The 22,929-nt window shown below is 51.0% G+C and overlaps 2 protein-coding genes across 3 annotated transcripts; one reads left to right on the top strand and one right to left on the bottom strand.

Annotated features, from left to right (window-relative positions):
- Window positions 1–420: 420 nt before the first annotated feature.
- CCDC86 (coiled-coil domain containing 86) lies at window positions 421–17,677 on the top strand. Its single transcript, XM_037841157.1, has 4 exons — window positions 421–1,237; window positions 14,429–14,558; window positions 16,563–16,637; window positions 16,848–17,677. The coding sequence occupies exons 1-4, from the start codon at window positions 501–503 to the stop codon at window positions 16,965–16,967; spliced, it is 1,062 nt and encodes a 353-aa protein (XP_037697085.1). The 5' UTR covers window positions 421–500; the 3' UTR covers window positions 16,968–17,677.
- Window positions 17,678–18,904: 1,227 nt separating this feature from the next.
- Window positions 18,905–22,523, bottom strand: PTGDR2 (prostaglandin D2 receptor 2). Of its 2 annotated transcripts, none has more exons than XM_037841155.1 (2): window positions 22,470–22,523; window positions 18,905–20,260 (listed from the first exon to the last, which is right to left on the bottom strand). In XM_037841155.1, the coding sequence occupies exon 2, from the start codon at window positions 20,244–20,246 to the stop codon at window positions 19,029–19,031; it is 1,218 nt and encodes a 405-aa protein (XP_037697083.1). In that variant the 5' UTR covers window positions 20,247–20,260; window positions 22,470–22,523; the 3' UTR covers window positions 18,905–19,028. The 2 variants fall into 2 exon arrangements, with proteins under 2 accessions (XP_037697083.1, XP_037697084.1); XM_037841156.1 differs by having other exon boundaries at window positions 18,905–20,255; window positions 22,470–22,520.
- Between the last annotated feature and the right edge of the window lie 406 nt (window positions 22,524–22,929).

Genomic DNA, 22,929 nt, shown 5'->3' with positions numbered 1-22,929 from the left:
AGGCTCCCCGGGTAGTATTCACCCCGGCAGGTAGGAGAACTCCCACAGGCTCATTGTAGAAGCACTAAGCTAGTGCAACGTCAGCCATATTACAAATAAGAAAACAGGCCCAAAGAGGGTAGGACCCCTGCCCAATTGCAGGAAGTGAGTTAGGCATCAAGTTTCCATCCAGTCCTGCTTGCGGGCTCCCGGGACCCTTTCCCCACCCGCTTGTCTCCGGGAAAGCGTCTCCCCGCTTCGCTGCTCTGCGCACTAGCTACCCGGGAAAGGACCATAAAGCCTGTCGCGCATGCGTCAGAGAAGCACAGCCCAACCCAGCCCCGCCTCCCCAGGCCGTCAGCCCCGCCTCTCCTCCCTCACCAATATGGCTTCCCCCGCGGCAGGTATTCCGCGCCCGCGTGCTGACGCAGCGGCTCCTGACGTCATAGGAGAGCGCCGGTTGTCCCAGAAACGACGGTGTCTGCACGTGTGTTTGGACTTGGAAACGTTCAAGTTGGGCAATGGATACGCCGCTGAGACGCAGCCGGCGTCTGGAAGGCCTAATGCCTGAATCCCTCGAGAATCCCACTTCAGTTTTACGAGCGCGACGGGCCCTTGTGGAGTTTGAGTCGCAGCCAGAGGAAACAAGGGAGCCCGGGTCTCCTCCGAGTGTGCCGCAGCCGGGCCTGGGTTCCCCCGGACGGCTGCCGGATACCAGCCCCGGATCACCCAGTCTCCGGCAGAGTGCAGGCCTGGAGTCTCCCCGAAGGCAACTGGAGCAAGATCTCGGCCTGGGATCGTCCCAAAGACAGCCAGAACCGAGCCCTGAATCCCCCCTTAGTCAGCTAAAGCCAAGTCGGGAGTCACTAGAGTTCTCCCAGGACCAGGGAGAACCGGACCCTGAGCTGGCCCAGAGTAAAGAAGAGCTAGTCCCGGAGACCCCCGGACATCAGCTGCAGCCGGGTCCAGGATCACCAGAGCCTTACCCCGCTCATCAAGCGCCAGGTCCGGAGCCCTCGCGGCCACCACAGGAACTGACACCTGAGTCACCCGAATCCCCCCGTGGTCAGCCCGAGTCCAGCAAGCCATTTCCATTCGGGAAGGCCGTGGCAGGCGACCTCGGGGCAAAGAAGCGAGGAGGTTCTTCAGCCCAGGCCCCAGCGTCCAAGAAGCTGAAGAAGGAGGAGGAGGAGGTTCCCATGATCCCAAAGGGGAAACCTAAGTCGGGGCGAGTGTGGAAGGATCGCTCCAAGAAGAGGTGAAGTGGGGAAATAGCATGGGCAGGTGTGGCGTCCTCTGTAGTATTGGGGTCCGGCCTTTGCCCTGGTGCAGCCTGGCCTTTAGGAGGAGGCGACAGCCCCAGGGTTGGAGAGAACTCATAAGAGTGGGGGTGTTACACAGACAGGTGATGATAATCAGAATGTGGTCAAATTCCCTGGGATCCCGGGAGTGTGAGAGGAAGCATGGGGAGGTCATTTCTATAATGCCTGTCTTCCTTGGGGGCTCCGTGAACCTCTCCCATAGCACCTCTTATGTGGGTTCATTCAACAGACATTTACCATTGTCTGCCCTCCTTCTGGTGAGGGAAGCAGAAGCAAGTAAACTAGCCAGTTGGTTTCCAAAAGCATTAAGGTCTTCACCCACTGTTACCTGTTACAGTTTTTGTTTTCATGATAAAAATGACTATTGAGCATGGACAATGTAGGACATGGTGCAGAGATCGACTAGGGGGAGAATTTTGCAGAGGGAATGGCATGCATTGGGGTGTTTAATCTACACTCAGTCCTATGATACAGGTATTATTTTCTTTCCCATTTTACATATGAGAAAACCGAGGCTCAGGGAGGCTAAATGAGTGGAAGAAGCAAGACCCGAGCACAGATCTGATCCTAAAGCCTGCACATGAAATCCCTTTTCTCATTCCCTGGGATCCATCTTGACTTAGATTTCAACCTCCTTAAGGACAGGCATGAGATCTTCCATGTCTTTTTGTGCCATGGGCCTAGTAACTGCTCAGTAAACACTAGGTGAGCTTTGTGTGAGGCCCTGTGCAGGCATCATTATGTTGAGCTCTCACAACCCTAGGCAATAGGTATTATTTTCCCTCATTAAACAGAGGAGAAACAGGCTTAGGGAATAATTTGCTGCCAGTCACCTCATTTGGAGAGAGATTTGGAAGCTGTAGTGACTGAGGAAGTTGGAGAAGCAGATGGTAGCACTGCCGCTCCACCTTGCTCCAGCACTCCAAGCAGGTCACAGGGAGAATGGCAGGCCACCAATGGCTACACAGAACAGGCTAGGAGGTTGGCTTAGGCAGGAGAGGGTGATGAGCATGTTGGATGTGGGAGCCTGGGGGCCTCGTGCTCAGGCTATAGGCACAGTGGGGAAATCTGGCTGAGAAATGAGATCACTGAGCAAGACAAGGATGGACCCGTGTACAGCTGGGGAGAAGGGAGGGGTCTGCAGAAGAAACCAAGGAGCAGTAGCCAGAACAGGGGATGAGGGCTCAGATCACTGGACCAAGAGACAAGGGAAAGAGGGTATTGTCTCTGCTCCCCCACCCCAGATGAAAACCCTCCTGACTTGCTCAGAGCATGCACTCCGGACTCCTCCTTAAGGCGCCTGAGCACCGCAGCTCCACTCTCCTCCCCTCTTCCATCTCTAGATTCTTCCACTCTGACCCCTCCACCCCTGTGTTCCTCCAGTAGACTGTGCTCAGGACCATCACTCATGCCGTGCCCTCTGCTTGAAAGGCTCTTGCCCTGGCCAATCTTTTCTCATCCCTCAGGGCTCAGTTCAAATGTCAGCCCCTCAGTTGTCCAGTCCAACCAGGCTTAAGTCCTGTGCTATACATTGTCACTGTACCTTGTACTTCCCTTTTGTAACATACCCATTTTCACAAATGCTTGTTTACTTGTGTGAGTTTTGTCAACTGCCTGTCTTACCCTCTAGACCAGAGGTTCCATGAGAGTGGGGTCTCATCTGTCCTGGCCAGACCCCAAAGCCCAGCACATGGTAGCATTTGGTTGAACAAATAGATGAATGAGGACAGAACGTAGTTGACCCATTCAACCAACTTCTGTTGTGCTAATCTAGAATCAAGGGACAGACACAGCTATAAACAAAACAAAGCCTCTTCTCTCCTAGAGCATATATTCTATTTGTGGAAAACAGATTTTATTAAAGAAAAGTAAATATATAATATGTAAGGTGGTAAGAAAGACTATAAAAAAATAACAAACCAGAATGGGGGCCAAAACATAGCAGGGAGGAGCAGGGCATTGCTACAAAGATCAGAGATGGCCTTGCTGATAAAGGGACGTTTGGGCAGAGGCCTGAATGAAGTCAGAGGGGAAACCAAGGCTTATATGGGGGAAAGAGTATCCGGGCAAGGAGAACAGAATGTTCGGAGGCCCTGAGGCAGGAGCAATGCTTGTGCATTTGAGAAACAGCCTAGAGGCCTCATGGCTGGAGTGGAGTAGAAGAAAGAGGAGAAGAAGGGATAGCAGATCACACAGGGCCTCATGGGCCCTTGCAGGGATGCTGGCTTCCCTGAATGAGGTCGGAAGCCACAGAGGGCATTGAGCAAAGGAGTAGCAATGATCTCACTTTCCAAAGGATCAGTGTGGTCTGCCAAGAATAGACCATAGCGGCACAGGGGTGAAAGCAGGGAGGTCAATGAGGAGGCTGTTGGCAGAATCTAACACCTTCCCCATGCCACAGGCCGATCTTGAGGGGCCTGTGAATTGATGTTTGAGATCTTTGCGGAAGCTGCTTTAGTGGGTGCTGAGTAGGCTCAGAGATGGGTGGCTGAGGTTTAAGAGATGAGTGGAGGCAGCACCTGCTCCTGGAAATGCAGCAGGGCGGGAGGCGGCCACAGCCAGGAAGGTGTCTGAGAGGGGAAGACCTGGCTGCAGCCTCCACTTTCCATGCTCGAGCCACATGCTACCTTCTCGTTAGTGCCCGCTCCTTGGGTTGCTTCCTGCTTCTCTGAGCACTGGTGTTTACTGAGCACCTACTGTGTGCTGAGTACTGTGCCAAGTACTTCTCAAGCCCTGTCTCTATCAGCCCTCACACCACCCTTTGGGACTGGAGTGGGTCTCATCTCCATTTAACACAGGGTGGTATGTAAGACTCCGAGAGGCCCCCTTGCCTGGGGTCACACAGGGTGAGAGTGGTAGATTCGAGATGTGGAACCCAGGCCTGTGTTCCTTCAAGTCTCCAAGTAATACCCATGCTCTAGAACTGCACTGCCCCAACAACCTAGCCGTCAGCCACATGTGACTATTTACATTTAAATTCATTCCAATTGTATAAAATTTAAAATTCACTTCCTCTGTCACATTGGCACACTTCAAGTGTGCAGTAGCTTCCGATGGCTGGTTACCATATTGGACTGCGTAGATGCCGAACATTTCCATCATCACAGAAAGTTCTGTTTGACGGCATTGCTCTAGGAAAGGGGAGCATTTTGTCCTGGAGCTCTTTGTGGCTCCAGTCCCCAACGACCTTGACCCTTCGGGGTTTCTAGACCCCAGTTTGAGAAGCCAAGCTTTAAGAATAGGGAAGACATCTGTGTTGCAGCCCCCTTCTTTTGTGGTCAGGAAGCAAGGTATTTAGGAGCAGGCCCTTGGTGAGGGGATGGGGGTCTCACTGGAGGGGTGCAGTGGGGAGGGGCAGAACCCTTGGGGTCATGACGGGGCTATGTGTGCCTTCCTCCAGCCAGAACCCCAGGCCTGCAGCAGGCTTTCAGAAGCTGGGGCAGAGCCTGCTGCCTTGTGGGTATGCATCAACAGGAGCTCCTTCCAAAGTAATGAAATTGGTGGGGAGAGTAGAAAGGCCAGTGTGAGCTGCTGAAGAGACCTGGGGAGTTAAATAGTAGAAAAGAAGGCTCACAGGACCCCCAAACAGGCTTCAAAGAGTTGCTCACTACAGGCCAGAAAAGAAAGAATGAAGACCAGGAGGTGGAGGCCATCCAAGACAGTGTTTAATTTTGTTTTATTTTTACTTTTTTTATTTTTACTTGTATTGTGGTAACATACATACAACATAAAATTTCCCATTCAAACCACTTTCTTTACAGTTCAGTGGTGTTAATTACAGTCACAATGTTGCACTGCCGCCAACACCATCCATTACCAAAACGAACCCACCACCCCGAACAGAAACTCTGTACCAATTAAACGTTAAGTACCATCCCTCCACCCCACCCCTGCCCCCTGGCAACCTGAACTCTAATTTCTGACATTGAATTTGCATATTCTAATTTCATGTAAGTGAGATTATATAGTATTTGTCCTTTTGTGTCTGGTTTATTTCACTCCACATGATGTCTTCAAGTTTATCTATGTTGTACAATGTATCAGCCTCATCTTCATTCCTTTTTGCAGCTGAATAATATTCTATTTTATGTAAGTACCACATTTTGTTTATCTGTTCGTTATTTAATGGACACATGGTCTGCATCCACCTTTTGGCTGTTGTGAATAATGCTGCTACAAACATTGGTGTGCAAATATCTGTTCAAGTCCCTGCTTTCGATGCTTTTGGGTATATACCTAGAGGTGGAATTGCCAGGTCATATAGTGATTCTATACTTAACTGTGAAAAACTGCCAGACTTTTCCACAGGGGCTGCACTTTTACATTCCCACCAACAATGGATGAGTGTTCACATTTTCCCATATCTTCTCCAGCCCTTGTTATTTTCTGCTTTTTCAATAGCCATTCTAATGTTTGTGACATGGTGTCTCACTGTGGTTTTGATTTGCATTTCTCTAATAGCTAATGATGTTGAGCATCTTTTCATGTGCTTATTGGCCATTTCTTTGCAGAAATGTCTATTCAAGTCCATTTTTTTAAAATGTCTTTTTGTTAAGTTGTAGGAGTTCTTTGTATACTGTGGATATTAAGCCCATGTATTTTCTCTCATTCTGTAGGTTGTCTTTTCACTTTCTTTAGTATTCTTTAATGCACAAAAGTTTTTAATTTTGATGAAGTCCCATTTATCTATTTTCCTTTGTTGCTCTCGCTTTGGTGTGAAGTCTTGAAGAATCCATTGCCTAACACAAGGTGCTGAAGATGTTCCCCTATGTTTTCTTCTAGGAGTTTTACCATTTTATTTCATATATTTAGGTCTTTGGGGATTCTCTTTGTCTTTTGCATTCAACAGTTTGGTTATAATGTGTCTAGGCATGCATCTCTTCAAGTTTATCCTACTTGGAGTTGGTTGGGCTTCTTAGATGTGTATATTCATGTCTTTCTTTAAATTTGGAAAGTTTTCAGCCATTATTTCTTCAGCTATTCCTTCTGCCTGTTTCTCTCTTCTCCTTCTGGGACTCCCATAATGTGTTTTAGTGCATTTGATTTTTGTCCCACAGGTATCTTAAGCTCTTTTCACTTTTCTTCGTTCTTTTTTATTTTCTGGTTCTCAGGCTGAATAATTTCAACTCTTTTATCTTCGAGATCACTGATTCTTTCTTCTACCAGCTCACATCTTCTGTTGAACACCCCTAGGGAATTTTTCTATTTTATTTATTGGGTCTTCAACTCATTTTTATAATTTCTCTTTATTGAAATCCTGATTTTGTTCATATAGTATTATCTTGATATCCTTTCATTCTTTGTTTCTTTGTTTTCCTTTAGTTCTTTGAACATATTTAAGACTACAGGCATACCTCTTTTTATTGTGCTTCGCTTTCTTGTACTTCACAGATACTGCATTTCTTACAAATTGAAGATTTGTGGCAACCCTGCATTGAACAAGGCAGTCAGCACCGTTTCCAACAGAATGTGCTCACTTTGTGTCTCAGTATCACATATGGCAATTCTTGCAATATTCCAAACTTTTTCATTATTATACCTGTTAAACTGATCAGTGATTTTTGATGTTACTATTGTAATTGTTTCAGGGCACCATGAACTGTGCCCATACAAGATGAATTTAATCGATAAATGTTGTATGTGTTCTGACTGCTCCACTGACTGGCCATTCCCCCATCTTCCTTGGGCCTCCCTGTTCCCTGAGACACAACAATTGAAATTAGGCCAGTTAATAACCCTGCAATGGCCTCTGAGTTTTCAAGTGAAAGGAAGAGGCATACATCAAAAGCTAGAAATCATTAAGCTTAGTGAGGAAGGCATGTTGAAAGCTAAGATAGTCCAAAAGCTGGGCTCTTGCACCAAACAGCCAAGTTTGAATGCAGAGTTCTTGAAGGAAAGGAAAAATGCTACTCCAATGAACACACAATTGACAAAGTGAAACAACCTTATTGCTGATGTGGAGAAAGTTTTAGTGGTCTGGATAGAAGATCAGACTGCCCACAACATTCTCTTAAACCAAAGCCTAATCCAGAGCAAGGCCCAAACTCTTGTCAATTCTTTGAAGGCTGAGACAGGTGAGGAAGCTGCAGAAGAAAAGTTTGAAGCTAGCAGAGGTTGGTTCATAAGGCTTAAGGAAAGAAGCCATGTCCATAACATAAAAGTAGAAAGTGAAGCGGCAAGTGCTGATGTACAAGCTGCAGCAAGTTATCCAGAAGAGCTAGCTAAGATCATTGAGGGAGATGGCTACACTAAACAGATTTTCAATATAGATGAAACAGCCTTATTTTGGAAGAAGATGCCATTTAGGACTTTCATAGCTAGAGAGGTGAAGTAGATGCCTGGCTACAAAGCTTCAAAGGACAGGCTGACTCTCTTGTTAGGGTCTAATACAGCAGATAACTTCAAGTAGAAGCCAGTGCTCATTTACCATTCCAAAAATCCCACAGCCCTTAAGCATTATGCCAGATCTACTCTGCCTGTGCTCTACAAATGGAAAAACAAAGCCTAGATGATAGCACATTTGTTCACAACATGGCCTACTGAATATTTTAAGCCCACTGTTGAGACTAATGCTCAGAAAAAAAGGTTCCTTTCAAAGTATTACTGCTCATTGACAATGTATCTGGTCACCCAAGAGCTCTGATAGAGATGTACAGTGAGATTAATGTTGTTTTCATGGCTGCTAACACAACATCCATTCTGCAGCCTAGGGATTCAGCTGCCATAGTTAGTGATTCCTCTAATGGAGCTGGGCAAAGTGAATTGAAAACCTGGAAGGGATTCACGATAGATGCCATTAAGAACATTCGTGTTAACAGGAGTTTGGAAGAAGTTGATTCTAACCTTCATGGCTGACTTTGAGGGGTTCAAGACTTCAGTGGAGGAACTAACTGCAGATGTGGTGGAAACAGCAAGAGAACTAGAATTGGAAATGGAACCTGAAGATGTGACTGAATTGCAGCAATCTCATCATAATAATAGATAAGGACAACAAAGGATTTAGGATATTACATAATCTTAATTGATAAAGCAGCAGCAGGGTTTGAAAGGATTGACTCCAATCTTGAAAAAAGTTTTACTGTGGGTAAGTTCTATCAACATTACATGCTACAGAGAAATCTTTCATGAAAGAGTTAATTGATGTGGCAGACTTCATTGTTGTCTTATTTTAAGAAATTACCACAGCCACCCCAACCTTCAGCAACTACTACCCTGATCAGTCAGCAGCCATCAACGTCAAGGCAGAACCCTCCACCAGCAAAAAGATTACGACTTGCTGAAAGTTGAGATGATGGTTAGCATTTTTTTAGCAATAAAGTATTTTTTAGTTAATTTAAAACATTTTAATATTTTAATGTGTTAATTCTGGATTTTAGTCTTTGTGATGTCTGTTCCTTAAGTTTGTATCAAGCTAGTGATTTATGTTATTTTAAAGACATAGTGCCATTATACACTCAATAGACTACAGTATAGTTTAAATATAACTTTTATATGCACTGGGAAACCAGAAATGTATGTGGCTCACTTTCTTGGGATATTAGCTTTATTGCATTGGTCTGGAACTGAACGCACCGTATCTCTGAGGTATTGCCTGTACTTTTTAAAGTCTCTGCCTAGTATATCCAAAGTCTAGTATTCATCATTGATGGTTTCTGGTGTTTTATCTTATTCCTTTGGATGGGCCATCATTTCCTGTTTCTTTGTTTGCCTTATAGTTTTTTTTTTTGTTTTTTTTTTTTTGCACACTGTACATTTTAATGTGTTAATTCTGGATTTTAGTCTTTGTGATGTCTGTTCCTTAAGTTTGTATTGAGCTAGTGATATGACAGAGGTTTCCTTGACTGCCAGGAGCTAACATAAACAAAAAAATACAAAAAAAACCACCAGTCCCCGTCTTTGCAGGTTGGCTCTGTGTTGGCTGGTGCTCTCCTTGGGAGCTTAGCCTTCTTCCCTGTGAACCTGAAGAACAGCCTAAGGCAAAAGCGCATTTTCCTCTGTGGTGTTTTCTGAACCTGTGTCTTGTCCTGGGCAGGTGCTCCTGGCCTTAGGAACTCCCCAGGTTTACGGAGATCCAAATGACCCCTTTCTCCCTATGAACAGACTTTCCTCCTTGTCCTGCATGCTTTAGTGTATGTCTTAAAGCCAGTAATCCTTTGCCCCAGGCCATTGCAATTTGATTGTTTCTTGAACTAGTTTAGCTGCATGGAGGGCAAGTTATGGGACAACAAGTCAGAGTTGAGTGTCCTGGTTCAGTCCTTCAGGCTGCCACCAGACAGACTGACACAGACATGCATGCACATAGGGGTTCCTCTGCTCCCTCCAGGACCAGGACCAGGGACCCCCACTGAGAGTACAGCTGGGGTGTAGGGGATATTTATCTTTTTTTATTTTTGTGGGGTTGGTTTTTTTTTTTGGTTTTTGGTTTTTGGCTTTTTTTTTTTTTTTTTTTTTTTTTTTTGTCTTTTGATTCGTTTTTCCTACCATTTTTAAGTTGCCTTTTTCTTGATTCACTGCTTACCTAGTTACTGCAACACTAGAACTTTTTTTCCAGAGCTCTGAGGAAGATGGCTCTGCCAGTTTTTACCAGTTGTTCAAAGATTTTGTGAGGGAACAACACCCTGGAATGTCTCACTCTGCCGTCTTGCTTGACTAGAAGTCCTGGCTTTTACTTTTATTATGGAAATTTTCAAACATACAGAAAAGGAGAGAGACTAGTTTGGTGAGCCCCCATATTCCTATCCCCAGCTCCAGTGGTTCTCAACATGTTACCGGTCTAGCTTCATCTCGCCCCTCCATATTTTTTCTTTTCTTTTCTTTGTTTCTCTTTTTTTCCTGGAGTATTTTTTTTTTTATTGTAAAACTTTATAACAAATGAAAGTGAGAAAATTTTATGTGTCCAGAGTAAAAATAAATACAAATTTCTTAGAAACATCATTGACACTATCAAAATAGTCAAAACAAATATAAAAGCTAATAAAAATCTAATTACTATAATTTTATACTACTTAGTTTATTCATTTTCTATTTCATCGATTTCTATTTTCTTTATGATTTTACTTCTTTATTTATTATGGATTTTTTAAATGCTAAATTCTGAACATGAAAGGTTGGATCATTAATTTAATTGTGCCTCCCTTTTTTTTTTTTTTTATAATGATAAATCCATTTTATTTTTTCATTTTATGTCATTTATTTCTTCCAGTCCTTTTTGTATACACACGTGTTCAGAATTTGTCCGCTTAGAACCATACATCAAAAAGATGAAAGGATATTGTCACATGTACTTTTTTTTTTTTTAATCTTCATTTTATTGAGATACATTCACATACCACGCAGTCATACAAAACAAATCGTACTTTCGATTATTTACAGTACCATTACATAGTGGTACATTCATCACCCAAATCAATCCCTGACACCTTCATTAGCACACACACAAAAATAACAAGAATAATAATTAGAGTGAAAAAGAGCAATTGAAGTAAAAAAGAACACTGGGTACCTTTGTCTGTTTGTTTCCTTCCCCTATTTTTCTACTCATCCATCCCTAAACTAGACAAAGTGGAGTGTGGTCCTTATGGCTTTCCCAATCCCATTGTCACCCCTCATAAGCTACATTTTTATACAACTGTCTTCGAGATTCATGGGTTCTGGGTTGTAGTTTGATAGTTTCAGGTATCCACCACCAGCTACCCCAATTCTTTAGAACCTAAAAAGGGTTGTCTAAATTGTGAGTAAGAGTGCCCACCAGAGTGACCTCTCGGCTCCTTTTGGAATCTGTCTGCTACTGAAGCTTATTTCATTTCCTTTCACATCCCCCTTTTGGTCAAGAAGATGTTCTCCGTCCCATGATGCCAGGTCTACATTCCTCCCCGGGAGTCATATTCCACGTTGCCAGGGAGATTCACTCCCCTGGGTGTCTGATCCCACGTAGGGGGGAGGGCAGTGATTTCACCTTTCAAGTTGGCTTAGCTAGAGAGACAGGGCCACATCTGAGCAACAAAGAGGCATTCGGAAGGAGGCTCTTAGGCACAACCATAGGGGGGCCTAACCTCTCCTTTGCAGCAACCGTCTTCCCAAGGGTAAAACCTATGGTAGAGGGCTCAACCCATCAAACCACCAGTCCCCTATGTCTGTGGTCATGTTAGCAACCATGGTGAATTTCTTTTCTCTTGCTGCTTTCAGAACTTGCTCCTTCTCTTCTGTGTTTGACAGTGTGATCAGTATATGTCTCGGAATGGGTTTATTTGGATTTATTCTATTTGGGGTTCGCTGAGCATTTATGATTTGTGTATTTATGTTGTTTAGAAGATTTGGGAAGTTTTCCCCAACAATTTCTTTGAATACTCTTCCTAGACTTTTACCCTTTTCTTCCCCTTCTGGGACACCAATGAGTCTTATATTTGGACGTTTCATATTATCTATCATATCCCTGAGGTCCATTTCGATTTTTTCAATTTTTTTCCCCATTCTTTCTTTTATGCTTTCATTTTCCATTCTGTCATCTTCCAGGTCACTGATTCGTTGTTCAACTTCCTCTAGTCTTGTACTATGAGTGTCCAGAATCTTTTTAATTTGGTCCACAGTTTCTTTAATTTCCATAAGATCATCCATTTTTTTATTTAGTCTTGCAATGTCTTCTTTATACTCTTCTAGGGTCTTCTTGATTTCGTCTCCCGTACTATGGTCTCATTGTTCATCTTTAGTTCTTTGAGTAGCTGCTCTAGGTGCTGTGTCTCTTCTGATCTTTTGATTTGGGTGCTTGGGCTTGGGTTATCCATATCGTCTGGTTTTTTCATATGCTTTATAATTTTCTGTTGTTTTTGGCCTCATGGCATTTGCTGAACTTGATAGGGTTCTTTTAGGATTTGTAGACCAATTGAAGTCCTTATCTCTAATTTATCAGATCTACAGCTTCGTGGAGTACACTTTCTCTAACTAACCAGCAGGTGGCGTCCACGAGCCACCTGTTCTCCACAAGCCAGTTCTCCCCTGCTTAGCCTTTTTGGTGAGTGGGGGAGTGAGTCTTGTGGGGTCCAATTGGTGTACCAAGCTTGCGTGTGTAGTTGGTGTTGCCTGCCCTGTATATGGGGCGTGTTTCTGGGCAGTCAGGGAGGGGGGGGTGGCTCTAACAATCAAATCTCCCTGGTGATCCTAGAGTTTTAAAGCTGCTGCAATAGTCTAATCCTTCAGTTCAGTCCTGCCACAGTTTGTCTCTGCCACTGACCCACAAGTCCTTGGTATTGGCGTATGGCTCCTGAGACTTGCAAGTGGGCCCCTCTTCCAGGCCGTGCACCCCGGGTCCTCTGTTGAGGGATGACTGTGCTATGTCACAGGTGAGTGCCGTCCCCCAGGGCAGTTCTGGGCTGCTGGGCTGTGTAGGGAGGCTCCCAGTCTGCTGAAATGATGGCTGAATGGGGCTTTGTTAATTCACACTGCTCTACCTTCCCAACTCTGGGACAATCAGCTGAGGTTGCAGGGAAGGCTAATGTCCACGCCCAGTTTTGTGGTGTGTGCCTGTTATTTGAAGCACTTCCGTCACACTGGGTTGTCTGGGGCAGTTCTGGGCTATGGGCCTGGCGATGGGCAGGAGTGTTTCCTGTCCACCAGGATGATGGCTGTGAGCGGACACCCCCCTTTTCTTGGGAAGTTGTGGTGTTTAGTGAATTTTCTCAGCCACTGGATTATTCCGTTTTGTCTCAGAGCTCTCCTAGTTCTGCTCTTGACTTGACCTGCCCAAATTGCAGGTCTCTGAAGCTTTCTATATTGGGCTTCTTAGAGTAATTGTTTTAGAAAAAGAAAACAGGATTAAAAAAAAAAAAGGGCCCTCCTCAGAGATCTAATGGGTTATTGAAATGCTAAGAGACAAAGCAACCAGGGCCATTAAGGAAAGGTCCACAGGGCAGAGAGATCAGCTTTTCTTCGGGATTTGCATATGCGCCTCAGGGCCTGAGCTCTGCCCTTCCCCTTTCTATGTTCACCAGAACTCCAAAAATCCTCCGCTTTTATTTTGGAGTTTTTCGTGTTGTTTTTTTTCTATGCCTGTCTCCTCTCTGCTGGGCTGGCTGCTCTCAGATTCTCTGGTGTCCGGTCTCAGTCTATCTATGGTTGGAGTTTGGATCAGCAGAATGAGTTTCCGATAAGGGCTGCCACTGCAGTTCTCCCTTCTCCTTCCCGGAGCTGACGGCCCCTCCTCCCCCGGGACTGAGCCTGGCAGGGAGGGGCGCGGGTCCCCTGGCCGCAAAAACTTACAGATTTCGCTGATCTCAGCAGTTCCACGTTTTCATGAGTGTTGTATGAAGTATGCCCAAAGTCAGATTGCTCTGTGGTGTCCAGTCCACGCAGTTCCTGGCTTTCTACCTACTTTCCTGGAGGAGTAACTAAAACATACAGCTCACCAGTCTGCCATCTTCTGTGCCTTCCTGGAGTATTTTAACCCACATCCTGGACATATCATTTCACCCACGAATCCTTGCACTGTGCATCGCATGGAGATGACCACACTTCTATGGCTACGACTTCACGGTCACTCCTAGGAAAATCAGGCCTTCCCTGATGGCCTCCAGTGCTCACTCCATTTTCATGTTTCCCCCACTGGGGAAACAGATTCTGAATCATCACAGAGAATTCAAACCATTTCTGCTGTTTGGAAATGAAGCAGCTGTCCTGTAGGGATGGTGCGCCCCACCTCCAGGGGCTTTGATGCCCAGGCCCTACTGCAGTCGGTGAAAGCCCCGGAGCTCTTTGGCAGAGGCTGTGTGGCCTGGGTTCAGGGGTCACAGGCGTGGGTTCAAGTTGTGACTGCTGCTCAGCATCGGCGTGCCCTTGGCTGAGTTATTTGACCTCTCTGAGCCTTGGTTTGCTCCTCTGAGGTGGAAAAAACAATATCCCTACCTCGGGGTCCCATGACCGGGGCTTGAGAATTGGTCGCTTCATGATCAAGGTCCTCTCCTGCCCTGACTTGCCACCCCCGGAGTGTTGGGGTTGACTGTCAGGCAAGCAGACCTCTGGGGGAGGTGATTCTGACTGAGTCCCAGGGAAGAAGGCCCAGAACCCAGAGCTAGAGCAGAGAGGACATGGCAGCACCCTGCAGGCCCCACAAGCAGCCTGCTCTCTCCCTCTTGCAGGTTCTCCCAGATGGTTCAGGACAAGCCCCTGCGCACATCCTGGCAGCGGAAGATGAAGGAGCGACAGGAGAGGAAGCTGGCCAAGGACTTTGCCCGGCACCTGGAGGAGGAGAAGGAGAAGCGCCGACAGGTGAGGGGGCCAGCCAGCCCGGCTGAGGCTGGAGCTCGGCTGGCTGAGCTGGGGTCTGCTCTCAACAGGCCTCAGGGGACAGGAGGGAGCTCAAAGATGTGCCCAGGAGGGGACGGGCTTGGCCAAGAGACATCCTCACACCCAACAGCCCCAGGGCTCTGTGAGCTGGGAACCTGACCCAAAGTAGACTTGCAGCCTGAGACCCCGGGGTTGCAAAGCCCAGTGAGGCACACAGGGAAGCATGGGGGTCCTCAGGAATCATGAGGACAGGGCCAAGGCCCAGGAGTGGGATGGGGGACCTGCCCGCCAGGCCCTCACATCCCCAGAGTGGGGATCCCTGGGGAAAAACACCAGGTGGTCCTTGCTGGTGTTGGGGGCACTCAGCCAGTTGGGGCTGGGGCCCCACCCCTGAGACCCACTCAGGCGGGAAAGGTCTGCAGATTGGAAAGCTTCCCCACCAGGGTTGTTGCCGTCATTCTCCAAGAAGTGGCTCCCCAGCATCAGCAATGTCATGGCCCTGTATCTCCCCCCAGTTCTCTCCCCTGGTGCCCCTCCGAAGGCCAAAAATGCCCCACTAGAGGTCCACACCCCTGCTAGGGACGCAGCTTCACCCACATCGGGGGGAGAAAAGAGGGCACTCAACAGGCGCCCACGGAGGGGGGCAGTAGTGTTGGCATCTCTGTCCCCCAGGACCAGGATTCTCGGGGGATGATAGTTCATCTTTTTGATTACAGGGGTGCAGGGGGAGCATTCCACAAGGAGTCTCCCTAGCCGGTGGTCCCGGCCTTGCCTGTAAGGACTCAGTCCTCTGTCCCCTGCTTTGAGCTGCCCCTGCCTGGCCTGTGGCTGAGGTCTGTATTGGGTGGCTACTGCCGTGTGCCGAGCCTTATCTCACGTCCTGTGTGGCCCCGGCTCCCTCTTGAGCAAGGCAGAGCCTTCATCTCACCATCCTCCCCGAGGTGTCCCTGCCCAGCCCTCTGTGCAGACCTTCCCCTGAACCTGCGGGCCCAAGTGTTACTTCTCCTTTCTCAGGGAGGTGGGGGGAGCAGGCCCCCGCTGCTTGCAAAGCTCAGGGAGGCCCCTGACCACGTGGCAGCCTCAGAGCCTCGGCTCCACCCTGCCCTGCCCCCTCCTGAGGCCAGCGCACAGCCTGCCCGGGGACAGCAGAAAGCACTGGACTGCCCGCTCCCGGGACGGACTCCTCTGTCCAGATTCAGTTTCCGAGGATTCCCAGGGGGCTGGTTACTCTTTCAAGGCCCCTGCGTGTATCCATTCATTCATTCTTCCAAACAGTCTTAGGAGATAAGATGAGCCTTGATTGTCCTCATCTTAAAGATGTGGGACTGGAGGTACAGAGAGGTTAAACAATTTGGTCAAGTTCACTCAGTCACGAAGTAGCAGAGCCAGGATTTGAAGCGAGGCCAGATAGCTCTGGGGTCGTCTTTCTGCAGCCTCTAGCCCTCCCCAGCCCCGTGCCCTGGGAAGACGTCGTGCAGCTGCAGCTCTCACCCCTGGCCTGGCATCCTAGGGGCATGTGGACTGCAGAGGAGATAGGGAGACTCCGAGCGGGCTGCCGGGTGGGAGGGAAGGAGGGAAAGGGCCAGCCCACGCTGCCTTCGCTGGCCATGGCTGGGAGGGGCTACGGTCTGCACGTGCAGGAGTTTATGGGTGAGAGCACCCTGTCTAGCCACCCACCCCGAACAAGTCCAGGTCCTCAGCTGCCTGGCCAAACACCCCCCTTCGCGAGTGGAGTCAGGAACTTTCCACCACAGGGAGCCTCTGAGCGCCGGTCCCATGGGCACAGGGATTATTCCTACTGACCCTCCCCAGAGGTTCCTGCAGCCTCTGCTCCCACTCACCAGGAACAATCCGGAGCTAGGGTCAGAGAGCCTTTTCCCCTCCTTTCCTGGGAACTGGGTCAGCCCTCACTCCTCCGGGCTTGAGAGGTTAGAGCTGCCTCAGCTCCCTGACTCAAATTCCCCTCCTCCCCGCGGCCTGCTCCAGGAGAAGAAACAGCGCCGGGCTGAGAACCTGAAGCGCCGCCTGGAGAATGAGCGGAAGGCAGAGATTGTCCAAGTGGTGAGTGTCCTTGTCCTCCTCCCTGCCCTCCTCGGGGGTCAGAACCCCAGCCAGGCTGGACGGCGCGTCCCACAAGCCTCGGCTCCCCTGCCTCTCGCCCCTGCTCCTAGGCTGGGATCCCAGGCCTCTGCGGGGGTGGCCTCCCTCTCCCCGGAGAATGGGGACGGAGGCTCCAGCCACTCGAATGCCCTTCCCTCACACCACCCCCAGATCCGAAACCCCACCAAGCTCAAGCGGGCAAAGAAGAAGCAGCTGCGCTCCATCGAGAAGCGGGACACCTTGGCCCTGCTGCAGAAGCAGCCGCCCCAGAGGCCAGCAGCCAAGATCTGAGTTCAGGACAGCCCCGAGATCTTCCACAGCCAGCCACCACGTCAGACATGGCACCCCTCATGCCTGTGGTCAGACGCCTTGCTGGGTCCAGCACTCCAATTCCTGGGCTCCTAAACAAGGGACTCCCTCACCCCACCCCATCCCCGATGGGGCTCCCGAGCCTTTGGGGGGTCTTGGGCAAGTCTTTCTGGGACAGAGGCCTGGAGGGGACCTGGGGGCCTGGCAGAGACCAGTGGCAGGAAGAGGGTCAGCTCTTCCCTGTCTCCTTCCGGCTCCTTCTCCAAGTGCCTTCAGATCAAGAACTGTAAATTCCTCCAGTTCCTCAGTGAGCTGGTGACAAAGGTGACTCCCCAAATGTCCTGTTTCAGCGTCCCAGGTCCAACCCAGGCTGCTTGGGGTACCTCTGCACCCCGCTGACCCTGTCACCCAGTGAGCTGAATCCGCCCCCCCTTCCAAGTGTAAAATGGGGAGGATGCAGGGAACAGGGTTTCCCTCCATCATCCTCTTTCTGTACCAGCTTCTCCAGCAGCCCCAAAGATCTCATTAACTCAACACCCATTCCAGGCAACAAGAAAAATATTTATTGAATACCTGCTGTATACAGGCACAATTCTCCAGGTACCAGGGAATACAGGCCACAGACAAAAGTCCCCGCCCTTAAGGAGCTTTCATTCTGAGGGGGAACAACAGACAATAAACAAGTAAAATACGTTGTGTGTCAGATGGCGACAAGTGCTGTGAAGTAACAAAGCAGGGAACACAGGGCGGGCTGCCTGTTCGGTCAGCTGCAGCTGGGAGCCCACCGGGAGCTACCCAGCCCAGCTCGGGGGTGGCCCAAGAAGCACTGGACCAAGATCTGAAGAGAGTTTCTCATCCAGCTTCTGCAGTAAGGTTTCACCCAACCCCCAACCCCCATGTGCTTCCAGCCCTGCCAGTCCCTGGGATGCAGAGCTGAAATCCAGTGTCCCAGCCCTCAAGTCCACAGCAGGTGGAGGATAAGTAGATGAGGTCATGGTGCCTGGGAGAGATGCCAGTTACCCCTGTAGTCTGCAATTTGAGTGAGGGCTGCCCTTCCCAGCCTCTGTGCAGTCGGGAGGCAAGTGCTGCAAAGATCTTGGGCATCCCACTAAGTGCCAGGCCTGCTCAGGGCTCAGATGCTGTGGTCAGATTAGCGAGGCAAAGCTGGGTGTGCGGTCCTCAGGGCTGCGGCTGGACTTTGATTAGCCCAGGGTTTCCCAGAGATTTGACTGTGGTACCCCCCTGCTTTTCCACCTTACAGACACTTTGGGTAGTGCCAGATTAGAAGGGTAGAGATGGGGTCCTTGGGTAAGTCATGGGGTGTGCTTTCACTTGCCATCAAGGTTTAAGAGGTTAGAGTGTGGACTCGGTCAGTCCAGCCATGACACTTTGGGTGAGTGACTTAACCTCCCCGTTCCTGTAAAACCTGGAGTTAACAGGAGCTGTCTCCTGAGATTGTGAGATAGAGCGTCCAGCTCAATAAACATTGCCTAACGGGAAGAGGCTAGACGGAACTCAGCTTCTCAAACCTTTCCTCTCACTTTCTACTCCAGAAATACATCCCTAGTTTAATATAAAATTTACTGCCCTCCATCCCCCTTCATCTGGTAGACTTGAGCTCCAGGGAGATGCGCCCTGTGGGCCCTTGACGAGTCCACCATCCTAGTCGGAGAAAGTCGGTTACGATTTTAACCCGTGTTCCTCAAAGTATGATCCGCGGAGGGAAGCACCGAGCTCGCCTGGGAGCTTGTTAGAAAGGCAGGATCTCAGCAGCCCCACCCCACCCCCGCCACTTGCTGAATCCGAGTCTGCACTTTAACTAGACCCCTAGGCATATTCGAATGCAAATTAGTTTGGGAAGCGCTGCCTTAACTATTTTGGTGAAGCACCCAGGGCGCTTTAAAATGCAGATTCCTGGGTCCAGATCCAGGTTAGGACCTTGGAAGTTGGAGCCCGGGTACGTACCCCGCTGGTGCTCCTGCGCCCGCAAGTGCCCACCGCCCGGCCTTTGCCTCCCGGGGAGGAGGGGCTGAGGCGCGCGTCCTAGTCGGAAGCGGTGCTCAGCGCGCGATTCAGCGGGCCCCTCTCGTCCTGGGACCGGGTCCGGTCCCTCGGCGGGGGCGCGGCGCGGCCGTCCCGCAGCCAGCGGAGGAGGCGCGCGGGCCCCAGCGTGGGCGGGCGGCGGCCGCCAAGCGAGAAGGAGGCGGCCGAAGTGGTGGTGGTGGAGGAGGCGCGGCGGCGGCGGCTGCTCCCCGCGCCGCCCAGCTCGCTGTCGTCCACCAGCACGCTCTCCAGCACGGTGCGCAGCGAGCGCCGCAGCTTGCGCAGCACGTCGGGGCAGGTGAACACATAGAGTAGCGGGTTGACCACGCTGTTGATGAAGGCCAGGCTGGTGACGAAGGGCAGGCCGCGCCACACGAGCGGCCGCAGCGCCACGGCGCCGTGCGCCCGCGCCTCGAGCAGGCTGAAGACGTGGTAGGGCCCCCAGCAGAGCGCGAAGGCCACCACGACGGCCGCCACCAGGCGCACGAAGCGGCCGGGCCGGCGGCGGCCGCGGTGCCGCAGCTGCACGCTCACGGCGGCGTGGCTCGAGGCGATGATGGCCAGCGGCAGCACGAAGGCCAGCAGGAACTTGCTGACGGCCAGGGCCGCCTGGCGCGAGTGGCACGTGGCGTCGGGGTCAGGCCCCGGGTTCAGGAGCAGCACGTTGTAGTAGCACATGATGCGCCCGTCCCGCCGCGGGATGGTGTCCCGGAACACGAAGTAGGGCACGGTGTTGAGCAGCGCCAGGGCCCAGAGCACCAGGCAGACCTTGTGGGCCGTGGCGACGTTGCGGTGGTTCTGCGCCCACACGGGCCGGACCACGCGCAGGCAGCGGTCCAGGCTGATGGCGCTGAGCAGGAAGCCGCTGGCGAACATGTTGAGGAAGAAGACGGAGGAGTGCAGCTTGCAGAAGGTGGTGCCCAGCGTCCACGTGTGGCCCATGGCCAGGAAGTAGGTGAAGAAGGGCAGGGAGGCGGTGGCCAGCAGGTCGGAGAGCGCCAGGTGCAGCACCCAGGTGGTGACGACCGTCTGGCGCATGCGGCAGCCCACCACGAAGAGGATGAGTCCGTTCTCCGCCACGCCTAGCAGCGCCAGCAGCCCGTGCAGCACCACCGAGACGTGGTCCATGTAGCGGATGGTGGAGTTGCTGTGGCTTTGGAGGCGGCTCATCTGCTCCAGGATGGGGCAGAGCGGCTTCAGGGTGGCGTTGGCCCACATCGCAGAGCCCTGCACTGGGGGGACGGAGGGGCTGAGGTTAGCAGTTGGGGGGACCTGGAGAGAGGGCTGAGCTGGGCTGGGAGCCGGGAGATGAGAATCTGACCTGTGAATGTTATGGATGAGGCCTCTGGGGACTAGGAAGTTTGAGCAAGGGGTCTGGGGGGCCCCGGCAGAGATGGGTGCAGAGGGAGGAAAGCAGGTAAGGTCCCAGCTCCACCACCTATCCACTGAGCAACCTCCGGCAAGTCGTTTTACCTGCCTGGGTCTGTTTCCTCATCCATAGCAGTGTCCTAGCAGTACCTAACTCCTAGGGTTGTTGGGAGAATGAAACGAGTTCATCTTCTGAAGCATTTAGAGCACAGCCTGACACTTACTAACCCTAGATAAATGTCAGCGTGATCTTTATTAAGCAGATGACCCAAGGGTACGTGGAGGAAATGGAACTCCTTTTCCCAGTGCCCAGAGTGCTGGGGAATGAGTGAGGCCCCAGATAAGAGGAGCTAGGGGAGGACACTATGCCCCAGCCCACCCACAGCCCCCAGGCCTTGCCCCTGGGCAGCCCCTCCATGCAGGGCACGCTCCCACAGTGGCCGCTGGTGGCTGGATGGGGGTGTGGACCAGGTACTGGGCCTCCCCGCTTCCATAGCTGGAAAGGAAATAAGATAAGAAGAGGGTGGGGGTGTGGGGAGGCTGGGAAGGGGAACTGCCTGATTGGGGCTCCGGAGGCCCGGTGGGGCCCACAGACCTCTGCCCTGCCTGACCCCTCTCAGCTGCCCTGCCTGCCCCACCCTGTTCATTCGTTTACTCAGTCATCCAGCAGATATTTGTTAGGTGACTGCTCTGGAGCAGGGGCTTGAGAAGCCGCCACCCACCCACCCACCTTTGCCAAGGTTGTGATTGAGGCTGGTCCTGGATCCTGCCCCAGACGTGCCTGCTTACAGCTCCTGCCCCCACCCCCCACCCCATCCCCCGAGAACCCGAGAGGGCTGCTGATCTGAACCTGGTGGAGGGCTACAGAAATGGGGCTGGGGGTCCCTGCAGGAGGCAGGGGTTTGTGGGGAGTGGGGTCAGATCCCAGGTTGTCCTGATCACTCACGACACACCAGGTGCTGTGGGAGGTCCTTTCCACAGGTGTTGCTTTCCCAGCCCTAGGGAGAAGGCTCTAGTGCTTCTCTCCACATTCAGATGAGGAAACATTCGAGAGTTTAACTTGCCCAAAGCCACCCGGCCAACTCAGCCCTGTGTAGGAACAAACGACAGTTCTGCACTTAGCCTGTATACTTTCCTCCGTCCCTGTTCTAAGCAAGAGGAGAAGAAGGAAGAAGGGGGGTGGTCTTCAGTATGGGGCTTTCCTTGGGGTACCCCATTGGCTAGGGAAGTAAATCCACTCCTTTCCAGGGACTGTGGGCCTTTCTGGGGTGGGGTCCTGAGATATCTATCTAGAATTTCCCAGGCAAGTGAGCCCCTTGGAGCAGGGCATCAGCAGGTGGGTGGGAAGGGAGCACCCCAAGAATAGTCCTACTCCCTAAGCTTTAGACTTTGCAGAGCAGTTGCACTCGCAGTAACCCTATGAGAACCCACTTTCCAGAAGAGGAAACTGAGGTTCAGAGAAGCACAGCAACTTGCCCAACATTCCCAGCTGCAGTGGTGGAGCTGGGACTCCACTCCCAACAGACGGATGAGTGCCATCCCCACTCTGCACCAATGTATTCCCTTCCATCTGGTGGCTGCCTGGCCAGGTCCCCAGGGACGCTCAGAGAGCTCAGTCCTGCTGCAACCCTTGGGAACCATCTGCTCCGTCCCCGGGACTCCTGGGGAGCCCAGCAGCCAGGGCCCCTGCTTTGGCAGAGAGTTGGGGGTTAGAGAACACAAGCTTTTGGAGCCAGAGACCTGGGTTTGAATCCCAGCTCCTCTGTTTCTTAGGCTGGGTGAACGTGGGGCAGTTAACCCTGAGCCTGCTGGCGGAATCTTTCCCACCTTCTCACTCTGGTGAGTATTGAGAGAGAAGCTTAAATGGTTTACCCCTGTGCCTGATACCCAGTTAATGTCCCCCGAATTTAGTTACCTTCCCTCTTCTGAGCAGCGAGCCCCCCTGGGTTTTGTTGAACTCAAACCTCTGCCATCCTGGCTGATAACAGCCGTCTCTTCTGGTAAATCCGCACCTTCATGAGCCCAGAGAGGGCAGCGAGGCCACCCCAGCCCCTGGGCCACCACCTTCCTTACCTGAGCACGGAGGGAGCACTGGGTCGCCGGCTCCTGGTGGCAGCTGGACAAGAAGCAGAGGCAGGCGGAGGCAGGGGAGGGAGGCTGAGGGAGGAAATAGCTGTCCGCCACAGAGGGGGTGTGTGTGTGTGTGTGTGTTTGGGGGTGGGGTGGGGGGAAGGCGGGGACACCCGGAGAGTGAGTTATCACATTGGTGCTCAAGTGTCATCAATTTCCATCAACGGGGAAGGAAAATAACTGCCGCTGCCCCTGCCCACCCCACTTTCCCAAAGCCCAGACATCAGTGCCTGCGCCCAGGGAGAAGTAGGTGTGTGTGTGTGTGTGCGCAAGAAAGCGTGAGACTGAGTGTGCATACACGTGTGCTTTGGGGAGTGACTGGTACCTAAGACAAGCACGTCCGTCCCCGTCCCAGGCGGCCCTCTCTGACACCACGATCCTCGGAGAAGAACCCCCCGTGGCT

This window comes from Choloepus didactylus, chromosome 6, assembly GCF_015220235.1.
Source record: "Choloepus didactylus isolate mChoDid1 chromosome 6, mChoDid1.pri, whole genome shotgun sequence".
In the NCBI taxonomy this organism is placed as follows: Eukaryota; Metazoa; Chordata; class Mammalia; order Pilosa; family Megalonychidae; genus Choloepus; species Choloepus didactylus.
Note: the sequence above shows the minus strand (reverse complement) of the source record. Positions and strands in the feature narration are given on the sequence as shown.

What these genes read in the sequence shown, in the direction of transcription:
- PTGDR2 (XM_037841155.1), bottom strand. Translation starts at nt 20,246, where the DNA reads ATGTGGGCCAACGCCACCCTGAAGCCGCTCTGCCCCATCCTGGAGCAG.
- CCDC86 (XM_037841157.1), top strand. Translation starts at nt 501, where the DNA reads ATGGATACGCCGCTGAGACGCAGCCGGCGTCTGGAAGGCCTAATGCCT. An exon ending in AAGGATCGCTCCAAGAAGAG is followed by an intron (nt 1,238 to 14,428) that starts GTGAAGTGGGGA and finishes TCCCTCTTGCAG; the next exon opens with GTTCTCCCAGATGGTTCAGG. An exon ending in AGGCAGAGATTGTCCAAGTG is followed by an intron (nt 16,638 to 16,847) that starts GTGAGTGTCCTT and finishes CACCACCCCCAG; the next exon opens with ATCCGAAACCCCACCAAGCT.